We start from the raw sequence: 17,332 nt of genomic DNA on the forward strand, positions 1-17,332 counted from the left end.
AGACACTACTACCAGCACCTCAGTCAGCCTTGAAAGCAAGCTTATTGATTGCTGAGTACTGCTTATCAGCTTCAATAGTTACTGACTGGCAGTAACAAAATAAATAAAAAACAAATCAGCAAAGTCTTAGCATCCAAACAAAGAAACAACTGTCCTCAAAAGTCTCCTGTGCAGTTAAACTGAAGTGTTCATAGAACACATAAATATACAAATAGTAAATATAGCAAATATACATACTCCCCCTAAGCTGTAAAGGAAATAGGAAGCTATTATTTTCTGCTGCAGAGCTTTCTCTGTAATACGAATATGTTGGCATTCCTTGCCTAAGATAAAATGTGTTAATGCTCACTGAGAAGAAGAATTGTGGGGTTTTTACCTGAAAATAAAGTTGTCATGGTGTCTAGTTGTTCTTTGGGTAACATTAGAGTGTTTGAATGACTTGTAAGTTTCCTTAATGCTCCAGATTATTTTGTAAAACAGACTCCTGATTTTCCAGACAAAATAAAGTGGTTTTACTGCTTTTAAGTTTTTTGCTTTTAAGCTGAAGTCATTAATTATTTTCTTGCCAGCTTTAAGTCAAGACACTGGTTTAACTATGCAGACACATACCGCAATCTCTTTGATTCCATTGCAATAACTAAGGTGTATTTGAAGTAAACCTATCATTGAAAGGCATAAGAAAAAGGGGAAAACTGCTATACACCTATATAATAGAGAAGAAGCTACTTAATTTTAAATAAGAGACTTCTTTTGAATTAAAATATTTGTTAAAACTGTCACCCTCCAATCTTGATCAAACACATTTCAGAGGTACAAATCCAAGCAATCTGGAAACTGCTTGAACATACCAAGTAAGAATGATAAAACTACTTTATTAGTTCTCAGATAGCTAAGTAAAAACACATTTAGAAAATTTCTACTCACTGTGGCTTGTGCTCAGTCAAAACTGGCAGTAGCTAAATAGAGCAAGTATTAGTGAAAGTACTCAGGTTCAACAACAAAACCAATATTACAGAAAGGAACACAAGGAAGAAGTTAAACACACAGCCATCCACTCACACACATCATCTCTTTGATGACTTAGCCAGTGCTTAGCACGTCATTTATGATAAATAGAGTATAATCTTGATGCATAATGGCGTAGCCTGTTATTTCTCTAAGCCTTCTCCTCTCACAAGTTTTACACAAGCATGAAGCAGTATTGTGGAAAGCATGCTGGCAGCAATACAAAGATCTCACTGATGTGAAAGGCAAAGCCTTTGTTATAAGCTGGGTGGTCAGATTGCCAAGTAATGCTGTTTGCTACTGCTATGCATTACTAAACACTGTTCCTCTGTGTGTGATCTTTAATGTTAATCCCTTGTTTGATGAAGCAATATGTAATAACAATAGAATATTTTAATGAAGTAATCTATAAATTGATAGGTATGCTCTATCCTAAGAAAAATATGTAATGTGTCATTTCTACAGAAACACAGTTCCCAGTTGGTGATATTCAATGGTAGAGATATGAAACAAGTGGAACTGCTAGAACCTATCAAATCAAAACAATTTTCAAATCAGGCAGGGTCCAGATCTCTGCTTGGCAACACACTGGTAGACATCACACCAGAGATCTGTGACAGTGCATTGCTCTTGCTTTAATTTTACTGTACCTCAGAAGAGGTCACAGCATTATGAAGCTACTGGAGATCAGCCACAAATCATAGAAGGAATCTCAAAGACCATCTAGCTCCAACTCCTCTGCCACAGGCAGGGATACATTCCACTAGACCAGTTTTCTTCATCTCCTTTCACCCACCCCTTAATGTCCCCATTGTGCACAAGTCCCACTGGCTTTGCCACACTTGTCCCCACAAGTTGTGTCCTGCCAGGGTGGACACTGGAGCAGTGGGCCCATTGAGTAGCAGGGATCATAGTGCAGAGCTGTCCTCAGCAACTGTTTTGGATGGGAGCTTCCTCCCTGGCTCCTGCCCTATCTGTGCATTCACCCAGGCCAGAGGCAGCATGACAAGGAGATGAGCCCTGGTGGCATGGGACACCAGCACCTGTAGCTGCACCCAGCTCATAAATTCCCTACTCTAACTCCAGAGCTGGTTTAGCACAAAAAAAATGTTTTTTGCCCAAAAGTATGCTGCAAATGACAAGAGACAATAACAAAACATTCCCAAATTCTGTATTCAACATATTGTATAAAAGAAAAAGCTGTAGACCTTTATGCTTTGTTGAGGAGGATTTTCTGAAGTCTTGTTCTCACAGATGTGATACCAGAACTTTGGAAACATCCCAAGAAATTAAAAGTTTTTCAAGCTCAGGTGGAGTACTAATTCAGGAAACAAGCCATGAGAGGGAGGTATTTAAGGCAGCATTTATGAATCTACAGTGCAGCCAACTGGGCACATCTATTAACCATCTTGCTACAATAGTAACATGTTTTTTCAAGAGATACTGCCATGCTCCAGTGAAACACACTATACACACTTGGTAATGGCACGGTTTTGAGATTTCAATTTCATGCAAAAGAAAGTTCAGGCATTGTTTTTCTCCTTCAGGCAAGAATGGAAATTCCTGATGCAAGTAGGAAATTGCCCAGGGGTACTTCTCTTCATGAACACAGTGTGTATACTAAGTCCAAACACAACTTTCAGAAAACCTCCTGAAGGAGCTGCATTAAGTCTACAAGATGGTTGCTATTCCCTCTGCAGGTTCTGTAGAAGATTGACACAGAATTCCTGATATTATCCTAAAGTACAGGTTAAAGCTACTCGAAAAAAATTGTTAAAAGTATTTTTCACATTGTTCATGAAGACTGTTGGGGCTTCTACTGACTCCAAATTCAATTATCCATTTTCAATAATACATACTAGAAGAGAGTAAGCATGCAAGAGGATAACCATTGTTATTGTATAAGAGATATTTTTGCCAGCTTTCATAAGTATATAGGCATGTTTTTCACTTTCAGATACCATCACCAGGGAAAAAGACTAAGTTTCCTGAATGTCCTGTTAAAATTGCCAGTGCAAGCCCCACGTTTGTGTGTGTGGATGAATTGAGTGTTGTTATATATCACTGTGCAATTAAGGAACACGTATGATGCACATTTGTTCTTCAATGTGGTTTTAAATATAACTGCATCCTTGACAACTTCCGTTATAATGGGGCCCACCCTTACAGTGAAAACAAAAACAAAACAAAACAAACAAACAAAAAAAGAACCACCCACCACATTACCACAAAAAAAAAAAATGGTATAAGAAAGAATAAGAGATATAAGAGATTTTAAGATTAACTAAAATTCAAGAGATTATGCATGACTGACTTCCTGGTTTAACAATAGGCATTAGACTTGTGTCCAAAACACCACATTGACTCCATCAGGTGAGCTGCTGTCAAAAGAAAACAAAAATAATAATAGCATGAGAGGCCCCAAGAAAACAGCTAGCTGTCAGACATATCACCTGAAAAAATAAAGGTTCCATTTACTTACCTACCTACAATACACTTAAACAACTGCTGGGCAGCATATGAAGCAAGCAAGCAAGGCAAAAAGGGCAGAAGCTGGCACAGCAGCCTTACTTACCTTTGCTGTCAGTTCACTAAATCATCAATGGTAATGTATTTGTTGCAGCTTGGTATTTCTTTGAAGAACTCCTAGTTACAACACCAAGTTATTATTAAATATCTGTAGAACTCTAAAAACCTTAACTAACTAACTAACTAGGTCATGTAAACCAGGGATCAACAAAAACACATTTTCTTTTAAAAGAGAGATATTCTCACAAACTCTTTACTTATCTCTATCCAGTTCGCCTCAGAACAGTGAGGATACTTTCAGAATTCAAAAGTATTCAATGCCTTCTTCACACATAACAAAAAAGTTTAGTAACAGTAAAGTAAGTTCTGGTTCAGCTTAACAGCAGCTCTCTGGACTTTAAAACACATTGTTCCCCCACCTCATTTGAGAAATGACAGTGCTCTCTCCTTCCCCTTCCCTCCCCAGCTTCCCAAGCATTGATATCATAACAGAATTTCATATGTACAGGTATGTTAGGTAAGTACCAACTGGCAGCCACAACTAGTTAACAGTTAAAGGAATGCTTCCTTTCATCCCAGAGTTTGCCAGGAGAGGTCTGTTTTCATCGATGGATGAATGAAAGGTGAAAGACAGCATTTCCTTCTCATACCCCCTAGGGGGCTGGAGTCTGCCTGCCAACACAGCTGTGTTGTCACAAACCTAGTGGAAATGTGCCATCTCCCGGGAGAAATTTTTTTCTCATGACAACATGGCTATGAATATACTTTCCTCTCTGTCTCTGCTCCTGGGTTTATATCAAGATTGGACCAGCTAACCTGAAGGCAAATCACCTGGACATGCAATTTTCCCCACACAGTCTTTCTTTTCCAAAGTCAGGCTGGACATGTGAGGACATGGCACACATTTCCTCAGGTCAGAGAGAGCAATATCCAAATCCCCATTACCACAGCAAGCTGAGAGCTGCTATACTCCAACCACAGCAACACTGCATTCCTCTGCCACACACAAAGCTGAAAGAGACATGCCATCATGGCCATACTGTACATACAGAGCTTGAGATGACATTTCTTATTGCTGCCTACTCCTAACCATTTACAGGGACAAATGTATCGAATGAGATGGGGAACATAACCTGAACCCACCTAGGGAGATATTCCATCTCCCGCCTCTTTCCTGCCAGGGAATGAGAAAATGAGAAAATTCACAACCTCTGGGAAGCTAGCTCTCTCTTTGAAAAGTTGCACTAATTATTCCCCCTTCCAGGAAGGTATGTGTATGCAGGACAAAAAAAAAAAAAAAAAAAAGAAGAAGACGGCAACTGAGGGGACACAAAGAGTATTATGAAGCAAGCATGCAACCCTCATACTGTACAGTTTATGTCTAAATGGCAATTACTCCTCCAATATGTGCTGTCTCACATTGTCCAGGAGCAACTGCTCACAGTTCTTCAATCAGAGCATAAAAAAGTCCCATTTGTAAGGTAACCTTTTCCTTTGCTGCAGTGCACTTAGCAATGTAGCTCATTCTTCCAAGCACTAAGATCCATACAAGATTCTCGACTGTTAGCACTGCAGGCTCCTTACAAAACCTGACCACTCAAGGCTTAAACAGCCCAGTCACCCATGCACCAATTCCCAGCCCACATGTACCTTGCACACCCTATTGCAACTGCAGCCTTTTGGTTCCAAGAGCACTGGGAACGTTTTATCTACTTAGTAATCAGCTTTCATTTTCAGGCACAACAGACTGCCCAAAACGTAATTGTTTCTCATCTCAAATACTATCTGACTTAAAAACACATCTTGTGATTTTCAGAGGTACTAAAAATCTAAGGCAACTGGATATCGTTAATGTAGCTATAAAGAATTCCTCAGGAAAGCATCAGCTTCCATGTAACAGCATGGTCTTAGTAAAATATGAAGTCCAAGCCCTAACACAGAGCTCTTTATGCTTTATACTTTTTAGAGAATTATGGAATGATCTGGGTTGGAAGGGACCTTAAAGATGATCTAGTCCCAGCACGTCTGCTGTGGACAGGGACACTTTCCACCAGACCAGGCTTGAACACTTGCAGGAGTGGAGCACATATCCTTGTGCAGTATCAGCTACAGTCTGATCCATCACATACCGTACATTCAGAGTTTTGGGACACATACACTACTCAGAATTCAGTGTAAGTTGTACTACTGTAGCTGTTCTCTGCACCAGCTTCCCCCTTGGATGCATTTATTGTGCAGAATGCCTCCCTTCTGCTTAAATTAAACCATATCTAAAGTAAACTATTCTAAGAGACCAAAAACATTACTTCTACTGCCATCCCTTAATTTGATGCCACCAATGTTGTTCAGACAAGTCCTTAGATAAGTATGTCACTTCACTTTCTTGGTCAATATGAAAACCTCCTGTAGCAGGCTTTTAAAGTGGACAGAAAACTATCTTTCTGAAAAAAAATTCTCATTCTAATTTCAGTAACCAAACTTCACTCACATGTAATGAATAACTGTTACCTCAGAAAAATCAAGTCCTGTCCACACCCAATCTTTGGAAGTTAAAAGAGAACTCAGACCTAAAGCAAGGAAATCAAGCAAAGCAATTCCTTTTTTCCTGTTGTCCCTCCATCAGACTAGATGTTATTTGGTTGCCCTGACAAATAAGCACTGGAAATATAAAGACAAATGCTAAACTTACAACATATAAAATAGCATATTTAAAATGTGTGTCAAGCTTTGTACTACAGGATAAATGGCCTAGCAGGATGCATCCTCATGGAACAGTGGGGACACCCTGTGGCCACTTAGATTCTTTACACGTTAATGTTCACATTACTCTTAATCAATTTTTCAACTACTTTTGCAAATTACATGCAAAGTCACATAAGACTGAGTCACGAGAGGACCTGAAGGCAATAGAATTTACTTAGTTAATTTACCACCTACCATTTTATGTTGGCAGTTGCTCTGCTCTCTCAGTTTTCAAGACCTTTTCTTCTTAGATATTTTCTTAGCTTCCAAGCTGAAAAGAAAAAAAAATTAAGGTGCTTGAACTCCTTAGGTGACAACACTAACCCCTGACAGACATGCATACAGGTAAAAAGCAAAATTCTAATTTAATTTATTTAGATGTACAGCAGTGTTCATAAAAGGCATATACTTCTCAGATCTAGGCATTCTGCCAACAGGAAAAATACTACGAGATTAAATATGTGTGCAAATCACCTGCCAATATTGTATGTGAAGCAAGCACAAGAAAACAAAAGGGGTGAAAGGAACTGTGTTCTTGTGAACCTGAACACGGTTCCTTTCACCCCTTTCCTTCCAAGGAGGAGCAGTTTCAAGATAGATGTGTGTGCAGATTATGAGATTGAGCACTCCTCACAGACAATTCACTACCCAAAACTCCCTCTCTGTCATATTTACACAACAGACTTCAGCTACACAGCCTGAAGAAAAGGTCCTCCAACCAGTTCATGGAACAGCTGTGGCTTCACCAGTTAAGGTCATAGCAACACACTCACTTCTGATCACATTTACTTCACCACTTAAAAAAAATATATATATATATATTTAAGATGCCTACAAAGGCTGGGAATAGCCAGTGCCAAATCCCAGGGCATATGTCCAGGTATTCCCATGAAGAGTCTCTGCAGTTTGCATGGCCACAATTTGAGCCAATTTAGTGCAGCATTCCAGATGGGAATGTAGCAGTCTAGGACTTGCCCCAAGTACTTTGCAGCTGTATAATCCATTTACAAGATTTGTTCTTGTACATATCTTCTTTAAAGCAAAACACACATGTCCTCCTTCCAAGCAAGATATTAATGTTTTCCATCAGGAACAGACTTTATTATTTGCCAGTCATAGGAGGTGTCAGCTCAAACAAGATCCTGCAGAAGAAAGCACACTCTGCACCTCAGACTGATTTGGCACTACAAATCAAAACTCATCCAGTACACACAGGGGATGTAGCATTTCTGGGCTTCAAACACCATTGTCCACTAAACTGAACCCTTCAAATAATCACATTTAAGCTAACACCAAAGCAGTCTAGGTTATTTCCAGTGTTGAAATTTGCTTAAACTGTGCTTAGACTGCACAGGTAAAGATTGTACAGATGTTACAGTTGAGGAAAAATAAAATGTTCTCTACTACCTGTGCAAAACAAGAGCTCAAAATGATACAACTGATCAACTCAGCTTAAATCTGCTCCCACAAAATACGCCTCTCAGCTTCTCTCACACTTGCCATCTACAGCAATATTAGAAATTATCTAATGATTCATCTTGAAAGCATTTTTCATGCATGCTCTTACTAAAGAGTTTTGTTTCATCCAAATATTCACACAAAAATACTTTTGGCAAAGATTTTCTTATTGGCTGAACCTGAGTGTGCTCAAATCCACTATAAAGTGGGCTCACAAGCACTTGCCCTGTATCATTTGCCTGGCCTCTGGCCAGTTAACATTCCCACAAAACACCATTGAAACGATTCATTTCTAGCTATTCTACCAATCTCATTCTATTAAGGGAAAAAAAAAACACTCCACAAAATCACCATGAAAAAGCACACAGTGTTTGGGTTTTGTCAGTAGTTTTACTTACGATACATCTGGTAAAGAAAAAAAAAATGGAAGCCCCAGAGATGATCAGAACATGTCCAAGAGCCCTATTGCAGAACGAGGTAGAATTTCAGTCTTAAAGGAGGCAAGAGGGACTGTTTGGGCATGCTCTGCTTTGTTCCCAAAACCCACAAGGACTGCTGCTCTACTGCCTTCACATTCTGCACACAAACCTTCCTTCCCACACCAAGCATCTGCAGCAATTATTAGAACCAAGAATGTGCTGATATTAGACATTCACTCCAATGCATCAGGCTGTGCACTTCCTCAACATTGTGCAAGGAAACAACTGAGAAACACCTGTGCTAAATAATACCAGATTAATCCACTATTAAAAGTCACAGTTTGTGCTCTAGTCTGCTAAGGTTTCTGCTGAAGAAAGGTGCTGAGCTGCCAGTGAATCATCACTGAGAAAGATAATCTGAGACCAAGACAGCTTAATAAACAACTCTGAAAGGATTTTACAGAACCCATGTCTCATGTCACGCTTGTATAAGCTGTTTACAACAAGGGGCTAAGAAAGGAATCCTCAGGGAGCCACACAAGGGGGCATATTCTTCTCAGAAGAGTTATGTGATTTTTGGAATGAAGTAATCTGATGTACAGATGAATGAGACAATAAACAGTTTTTAGAGAGGAAAATGATAATGCTGGATTCTGAAACTAAGCACAGCAGGTAGCAAGCTTACAGAAGGGTGTTGAAAAGATTCGTACAATTTCCCAAAAGCTGATACACTTAATCCCTCAGAAAAGGAAGACTGAACTGTTACCATCACTCTCGAGTGTAATACCAGATTTCATAGGTACAGTGCAAGCATAAACCCTCCTCATGGCTTCATCTGGCACATGATTATATTACTCTTCAATTATTAAGGCAAATACTCAGAACTACACCGTGCATTACATCACTAGAAGTCCACTGAAAAGCATTTCCCTTTGCCATGGAAAGAAATCCATACTTGTTAACATGCCACTGCAGTAGAGACTACTGTCCAACTACTTTTGTGCAATATTATCAGAAATAATAAGCCTGTCTCTTAGGATTCACCATATTCTTGCTGAAGTAAATGAAATGGCATGGCCAAATGTGGACCCTAATGGATAAAATAATATTTAAAAATACAGCAGATTAAAAATTAACCTCATTCTTAATGTTAAGTGTCGTTCTCTTCAAGTGAAACTTGAGATGAAACACTGCGTAACAACTTGTTCCACTGATCCTTAAGTTAAATTCACACCACATATATTGAGTCAGGATACCAGCCCTAAAGTGTTTTCACGTTTTTCTCAGACAAAGTCTATTTCAGGAAGAGAATCATAGGAATAATAGTTAATAAAAAAATTAAACAAAATATACCAGCCTGGAGTTACCACGGCCATTTCTATGAATCACATACAACTGCCTTTTTTTAAAAATAATAAGAAATTAATACAAGCTGATCAGCTGGAGATGATAACTTTGAAGACTGATGGTCCTCTCTTGTGTTTAAACACACTGTGTTTACCATACTTCATAAACTAAATATGCCCACAGTCAGCATGAGGATGCTTCTAAAACAAACAAGTCAACAACAACAAAGCCAGCTCAATTGTTTTGTTGCCTCTAGCAGTAAGTGCTGTATACTCATACAAACTTCATGACCAAAACTTTTCATCACTGAACTGCTCTGCAGCAAGGCAAGCATCCTCCCACTTGCAACTGAATGACCAGTGTGTATAAGATGTAATTTTGTATCATACAAACATTCCTTCTCACGTGATATAAACAATAACACATGATCTATTACACCAAAACCAGGCAGGATTGCGAGTATGAACAGCAGGTACACAAAACACTCCTACTCTCCTCCAACTTTTCCCTCACTCCTCAGTCTTTCTGTGTCTCTTCTAATTACCCAGCCATGTAACATTCACAATTCCCAAAGCAAGGGCAAAAAAAGCAGAATTAAAATTATTAGCTCAACACAAGAACATGAAAACACATAAACACTGGGCAAGCCTAATGCCATTATTTTTTTTAAACTCCTGATAAAACTATGACTGATTCAGAGAAGTGTGTTGTAAAACATTCATGACAGTCAAGTTGTCTCTCACCTAAAAAAAGTCTTTCTCCTTTCTTCCTGCTGCCTGATGTCATCTCTCCATTAATCATGCCTTTATTAATACAAGTTGGTGTTTAAAACAACCACCTCACAAGAAAAGTTCAAGTAAATTAGAAATAACAAAATCAGATCAACAAGATCAGTCATGCAAATAAATGCAAAGTAAATGAATGCAAAATAAATGCCAGTGGTCATTCCAGCAAGTCTGTGCCTCCACACAAGGAAAAAAACTTCAGAAATAAAGCCATAAGACTTTGGAGCAGCTGTCATTTGACAATATCATTTAAACTTATGAGCCCTGCATCAACTTATGAGTAACAACTTGCACAGGAAAGAGAATTCATATAAGCTGAGGCAAACAAAACAAAATCATGCCTTTTACTTTTTGTACAGATCACCATGTACATGCTATATAGCACTATTTAATTTCATTAAAAAATAAAAATTGCCACATAGTAAGACAGATTCCCAAGTAAGTCCTTTGCTGTATTAAATCCTCAGTGTGAGATGAAGTGTCCTTTCACCTCTGTATTTTTTCAACTATCTCACCCACTTCAAAGCGTGACTAATGAAGGGTAGCTGATTGTCCTGCTGCTTGCTGACAGCCACCAAACGCTGTCTGCCCCTCTCCCGTGCCAGCCAGCGGCTTTTTCAGACTGCCGGCCTTCACCCAGCGATGGACAGAAACAGTCCTACGAAGATGCCTTGGGATCACAGTGCCGATTGCAGAAAGCGCTTTTCTCTCGCACTAAGCACCAGCTATACTTGGGAGAGTCAGCAGCACGAGAGCCACTGCTGCGGGCACCGAGCTCTCCGTGACCGCCGCTGCTCCGGCCCCTCCGGGCCCCCTGCCCAGCAGGGCCGGCCGCCAGGTCCCGCCGTTATCACGGATAACGGGATAACGTTATCACGGGTTCTGGGCACGTCCGTTCCCGCGGAGGCCGTGCCCGGGGCTCACCGCCGCCTCAGCCGAGCGCCCCATCTCCCGCAGCCCCACTCACGGGCCCACCTGCCGCTGGCAGACGACCAGGGCCAGCCCCGCGCACCTGCGCTGGCCGCAGCGCCGCCACACCGCAGGCACAGATTCCACGATCAGGCTCCAGCCACAATCCTCTTCCAAGCGGCCGACGCCGGGGCGAGGCCGACCCGGGGCGAGAGCGGGATGCCCGGCACCGGCACCGGCGCCGTGAGGGAGCGGCCCCCGCCGGGCGGAGCGGGGCGGGACGAGCGCGAGGAGGGGGCCTGAGGGGGCACGCGCGGGCTCGCGAGGCAGGGCGGGCTCAGGGCGCGCGGGGATCGGCAGGTACGCCACGTACCCCGGCCCTTGCGAACAACACGACGGCGGCCGGACCCTTTTTTTTGTTGTTGTTACCTTTTTTTTTTTTTTTACCTTTTACCTTTTCTCCCCTTTTTTGTTACCTTTTTACCTTTTTGTGGTAACATCTGCAGCCACCCTCGCACCAGTGCCGCCTCCCTCCCTGCCCGCGTTGAACACACTTGAGACTCCCGCAAGGACGCGGCCGCACCCCCGGGGCAGCCGCCGGCAGCGCGGGCTCCTTCTCCCAGCGAAAGGAACGCGCTCCCTGGCAGGCAGCCCCGCTCCGCGGCGGGACAGTCGAGCGAGGAAAATAATAACATACAAGAGTAAAAATCAGTTCCGAAGCGCTACTCAGCGCACCTGAGACACTATTCCTGCTGCTGCCCAGCGGTGCTGTCCCCGGCAGAGGGCGGCCAAGGGCAGCGCGACTGGCAACCGGCCCCGACGGCCTTGGTGCGACGGCCAGCGGACAGGGCAGGGAGACAGGCGGCTGCTCGCGGGTGCCTGGCACCTCCGGCCCCGCCTGGGCTGCATCAGGCGCCGTTAGGGACTGCCGCGTGAAAGGACGTCCCGTGGGCGCCTTCAGCAATTGCTGTACAAAACACGCGTGCTAGGCAGAATGTCGCCCCTCCGCGCCAAATGTTACGGAGATTTCACTGGAAAGCTCTGCCACTCTGGCACAGAGAGCGGGTTACTGATCTCCTGCGATGTGCACGCTCTCCCGGGGGCACAATAACTGAGAAGGATCCCAAACGCGGCCGCCCAGCTCCACCCGCGTGGGGATGCCCGTTTAGGGGGGACCGATACGCGGATCATTCCCTAGGGTTGCCGGCCAGACGGGGGCACACACCAGAGACACAGCACGGCAGAAGCGGCCGGGCTCAGCGCGGCACCGAGCCCTCGCTGGTGCGGATCGGACCGCCCCGTCCAACCAAAGGTGCAGCAGCCTGAGCCCTACGACGGGAAAGGTCCCGGTGCCGGTGAACCCGCGGCCGCTCGTCCCCACGCCCGGCGCCGCTCCCGTCCCGCACTCCGCGAGCCCGCGGGGCGCTGGCGCGGGCGGGCTCCCCATTGGCTGTTGCTAGGTGACGTACGCCGCGCCACGTGACCGGTGTTAAATGCCGTCCCGGCGGCGCGCGGCGCGCACAGTCCGTCCCGCTGGCGGCGGCGGGAGCGCGGCTGCACCGCCCCGGCGGAGCGCGGCGAGGCTCGCCATGGTGGCGCGGCTCTGACCGCCTGCCCCCGGTGGGGACGGCCGCGGGGCGGCGACCCGTGCCCCGGCGGGCGGGGGCGCGGGATGACGGGCGTGCTGGAGAGTCTGATGCCGGACATGCACACCAGCCAGATCTCCGCCGGCAGCTACCACCAGCACGGCGGCCTGCACAAGCCGCAGGAGTCCCCCACGCTGCCCGTCTCCACGGCCACCGACAGCAGCTACTACACCAACCAGCAGCACGGGGCAGCGGGCGGGCCGCCCTACGGCCCCGTGAACTCCTACCCCTACGCGGGAGGCGGCACCGCCCCCTACTCTGCCAAGGCCGCCTACGACGTGGGTTACGGGGGCGCCTACGGCTCCTACGGGCCCTACGGCAGTAGGGCCTCCCCAGCCAACAATGACTCTGGTACGTCCGAGCCCCGCGAGGGGGACGGCTCGGTGAGCCTGGCGAGGCGGCGATCGGGGCTCTGGACACGGGGTGGGCCGGGAGAGCGCTCGTTCCCGGCGGGTCGCCCCGACGGGGAGGGCGGTGATGCCGAGCTGCGAGCAGGGCCCGAGGTGGTGGGGGCGCCTCGCCTCACTGGGGTTGCCGTTTCTGCCGCAGCAGAGAAGGAAGACTGCGAGCCGGAGATCAGGATCGTGAACGGGAAACCGAAGAAAGTGCGGAAGCCCCGGACCATCTACTCCAGTTTCCAGCTGGCGGCTCTGCAGCGGCGCTTCCAGAAAACCCAGTACCTCGCCCTGCCTGAGAGAGCGGAGCTGGCGGCCTCCCTCGGCCTCACCCAGACGCAGGTAAGGCTCTTCCGCCGCGGGGTCCCGGGCACGTCCCGCCCCGCCGGGGCCTGTCGCCCTCCGCGGAGTCGGGTGCGAGCGTGGGAGGAAGGCCGGCCCATGGCGCCTCGACGGCCCGGGGTGGGAGTGCAGGCGCAGCGGCAGCGCCGCTGAGGCAGCGCCGGGAGTGCTCGGGGCTGCGAAAGCTGCGCGTCCCTGCCCCGTCGCGGGCGGTCTGGGCGCCGGGAAGGCGCCGCAGAGGCAGCGGCCGCCTGACGCCCCTCTCCCCGCAGGTAAAGATCTGGTTTCAGAACCGCCGCTCCAAGTTCAAGAAGATGTGGAAAAGCGGAGAGATCCCAGCGGAGCCGCCTCCCCGCCCCAGTTCTTCTCCACCGTCTCCCTCCTCGCCCCCCGCCTGGGACTTCGCTCCGCACCCACGTACCGCGGGAGGCGCCGGCACCGCTAGCCCCAGCCCCGCCGCCGCCTTCCTCGGTAGTTACTCGTGGTACCCGCCGGCCCCCGGCGGCCCGGCGCACCTGCCGGCGGCCGCTCCCCTCCCGCAGCCGGCGCAGCCCCCGCATCACCACGGCAGCGGCAACATCTTCTAGGCGCCGTAGTAGAGACTTGAGCCTGCGGGCCGCACCCGGCAGCCGCGGGGCACCGACGTGCAGCACTGGTGTTTTGGTGAAGCCTGGCTCCGGCCTCGGCCATCCCGGCGGAGAGGAACTGCTCCGCGCCCCGTCCCGCCCCGTTGCCGCCGCCGGCGGGGCCCGTGTGCATTCGGCCCCGTGGGGTCCTCCCTCCCTCCCGCCGTGAAAACAACCACGCTGCGAAACGAGTACTCACCTCTCTCCCTCCTCTCCGTCCATCTTCCTCCTCTTCCCGGGTATTTTCATCAAACCATCGGTGCAGAACTCTGGTTAACTTTACTTTTTATTTTTTTTAAAGTTGACAGGTGCCTTTGCGGATAACCTCACGTTGATGCTGGGGATTAAAAAAATAAAACTATTAAAAAAAAAAGATAAATAATTTTTATATGTAGATTTAAAACAGAAGCCTCCCGTGTTTGAGGTATCCGTTTTAGCCATGAACGAAACGGGGGCGGGGGCCGGCCGCAGGCGGCGGTGCCGGTGCGGCTCCCGCCCGTGCGCTGCCTCCGGGCTGGTTTCGTGCCCCGACGGGGCTTCCGCGCGTCGGGTGCCAGCCGCAGCGAGCTCTCCTCTCCAGCCCCCCCTCCACTCTTCCCCCGCCGGCGGCAACCGAGCCACTGTCATGCCCCTGATCTCTTTGATGTCTAGCGTCGTGGGAAAAAAAAAAAAAAAAAAGTATTTTTGGTTATTTATTATGGAAAACTTATACACTCATTAATGTTTCTTTTACAATAAGCAGAGAGTATTTAAATAAATTATTGTTTCCATGGTGCCCACGCTGAGTTTTTGGGGGATGGGGAAATTTGAGGGTGTCGGTTCGGACCCGGGCGTTCGCTGGGAGGGAGAGCCGCGTCCCCTCCACCCCGTCCCCACTGTAACAGTTGCCGCAAGCCCTCAACTTCCCTCCTCCTTCCCCTCTTTCCCGTCTACAATAAAATCTCGCCCCTGACAGTCTTCTTGGCGAGGCCATGAATCACTCAGCGCTGCCTGCAGCAGCCCAGAGCCGCCCCCCTTCCCCCTCTCCCGCCTGCTGGCGCCAGCGACATCTCACCCGGGACAGACTGCTGCCGTCTCACAGCTTCCCGTGGCTGTCCGGAGGGCTTTGGGGCTGAGCCGTGCCCGGGCTTCGCCGTGCCCGGAGCTGCACCTCGGGCGCAGCCCCGACCCAGAGACATTTCGCCTTGCCCCTCCGGCAATGGCAATCAGGCCGGTAACCTGCACGGGATCTTTGCTAGGGCCAGAGCTGGTGGCTGCCCCAGGCCCCTCTGAGGTGCTTCGAGGGCTGGAGGCGCCGACTGCTCTCTCTCTGAGATGTGCCCCTTGAGGACTGGACCCCTCAAGATGTTCCCCTTTGGGATGCAGCCCTTCAGCTTCATCCCGCCTAGCCGAAATCCTCTGGGATGTGCCTCGTAAGGGCAGCATCCCTCCAGGCTGAATCCCTTTCCAGGCAGCACCCCTTCCAAGTTGCAGCTTCATGGCATGCATCCTTCGAGGGCTGGACCCCTCTGGAATGCTCCCTTGCACCCCTCTAAGCTGAACCTCACTTTGATGGCCTTTGCTGCACCCTTTGGGGCCGCCCCGCTCGGGATGTCCCCTCCCGGCTGTGCCCCCCAGGCTGTAACCCTGAGGGCACACCCCTGCGGGCTGCACCCCTGGAGGCGCTGCTGCCGGAGATGCAAAGGCGGGGGAAGGAAGGGATCACTGGCCTTCATCACCACGAGGACCCCGCCATTCTTGGAGGGGACACGGAGAGAGAGAGCTGTGGTGAAGATCCCATTGCAGACAAGAAGGCTCAGGCCAGCTTGCCCGGGGTCGGGAATGGCCAGCCTGGCCGAGGCTCTTCCTTGGCATGGGGAGCTCGGGCGGGGCCGGGGAAGGCGGAGGGGGGCGGCCTCACAAGGAGACACGTCGGGAGGAAGGGGGAAAGAAGGGGGAAAAGAGGGAGGGGGAAAGAAGGGGGGAAAGCGGGAGGGCAGATTGCTTCTGAAAGCTTGGGGAAAGCTTGGGGGCAAGGGGAGGCGGGGGTCGAAGGAGGAATGAAGAAAAGCGAAGAATGACGGGGGGATATTGGAAGACGAGAGTCGGGTGCAAAGAAAGCGAGAGGAGGGAGTGGGAGAGACAAAGGGGAAAGAGGCAGCTGCCCGCCAGTGCTGACGCTGACCCGGCGGCGAGGATGCGGACGAGAGTCCAGAACCGTCCCAAGAAACAGCGGGGCCGACTCATCCCGTATCCCTCCCCTGCTTCACCCTCCTGCCGGCCGCGGGCCACTGGTGGCAGTGGCCTCAAGTCGCCCGCTCGGAGCGGGGAGAAGAAGCTTCCCCGCTGGCGGACGGCGAAGCGCTGGGGCGGCGAGCCCGGAGAGGGGCGGCAGCGCGGCGAGCAGCACCGCGGAGCCCCGCGGCCCCGTGGTCCCGCAGGAACTGTGCTCCCGGCAGCGCGGTGTTCCCGCGGGCTACGGCAGGGGGGCGGAACGGGGGAAAAGTGGGATACACCCCATTGGCAGGTGACAAGTTTTGCTAAATCAGTCGTCTGGGATGCACGAGGAAGCGGTGGGCGCCGGCCAAGATCGGGACGGAGACGATTCCCGTTCGCTCCCTGTCCCTCCGCCCCACCGCTTCCACAGGCGCTTCTCGCAGTTAAATAAAGTTCCCCCCAAACATCTGCGCCCCGGTCTCTCCTGGCCCGGTGTCTCCAGTCCGATGTAGCATTGCGGTGCGGGGTGTTGCTCGGTTCCGTGGGGTCTGGCAGGATGCCGACAGCTACGTGGCGTCCCTGGGACAGGGACCTACCCAGCGGGGGAACGCTACCAGCGGTCGGGGAGCAGAGCACGCCACACCCAGTACGGGAGCCTCTGCGCTTTCTTTCTGTTATTTAGTTATTTTTTATTTATTTATTACTATTTATTTGCTCTCTGCTCGTACAGTCCTCTCTGGGCTGTCCGCACCTGGTGTATGCGATGTGGTTTTTCGTCCTTCAGCATGCCCGTATCTCCCAGAGCTCTCCCAGGGTCCGTATCTCCCCCGCTGTTCGCATCCCAGATGCGGCTCACACCGTGCGGGGGTCGGCGACGGCGGCGGACGCAGAGGCGCGGTGCGGCCGCTCCCGCACGCCCCGCAGATGCACACG

The 17,332-nt window shown here is 49.0% G+C and overlaps 1 protein-coding gene across 2 annotated transcripts; it reads left to right on the forward strand.

Annotated features, from left to right (window-relative positions):
* Positions 1 to 12,692: 12,692 nt before the first annotated feature.
* On the forward strand, positions 12,693 to 14,978 carry DLX2 (distal-less homeobox 2). Of its 2 annotated transcripts, none has more exons than XM_074548493.1 (3): positions 12,693 to 13,191; positions 13,390 to 13,577; positions 13,850 to 14,978. In XM_074548493.1, the coding sequence occupies exons 1-3, from the start codon at positions 12,867 to 12,869 to the stop codon at positions 14,162 to 14,164; spliced, it is 828 nt and encodes a 275-aa protein (XP_074404594.1). In that variant the 5' UTR covers positions 12,693 to 12,866; the 3' UTR covers positions 14,165 to 14,978. The 2 variants fall into 2 exon arrangements, with proteins under 2 accessions (XP_074404594.1, XP_074404595.1); XM_074548494.1 differs by having other exon boundaries at positions 13,393 to 13,577.
* Positions 14,979 to 17,332: the final 2,354 nt, after the last annotated feature.

This window comes from Zonotrichia albicollis, chromosome 10 (assembly GCF_047830755.1).
Source record: "Zonotrichia albicollis isolate bZonAlb1 chromosome 10, bZonAlb1.hap1, whole genome shotgun sequence".
Lineage (NCBI taxonomy): Eukaryota > Metazoa > Chordata > Aves > Passeriformes > Passerellidae > Zonotrichia > Zonotrichia albicollis.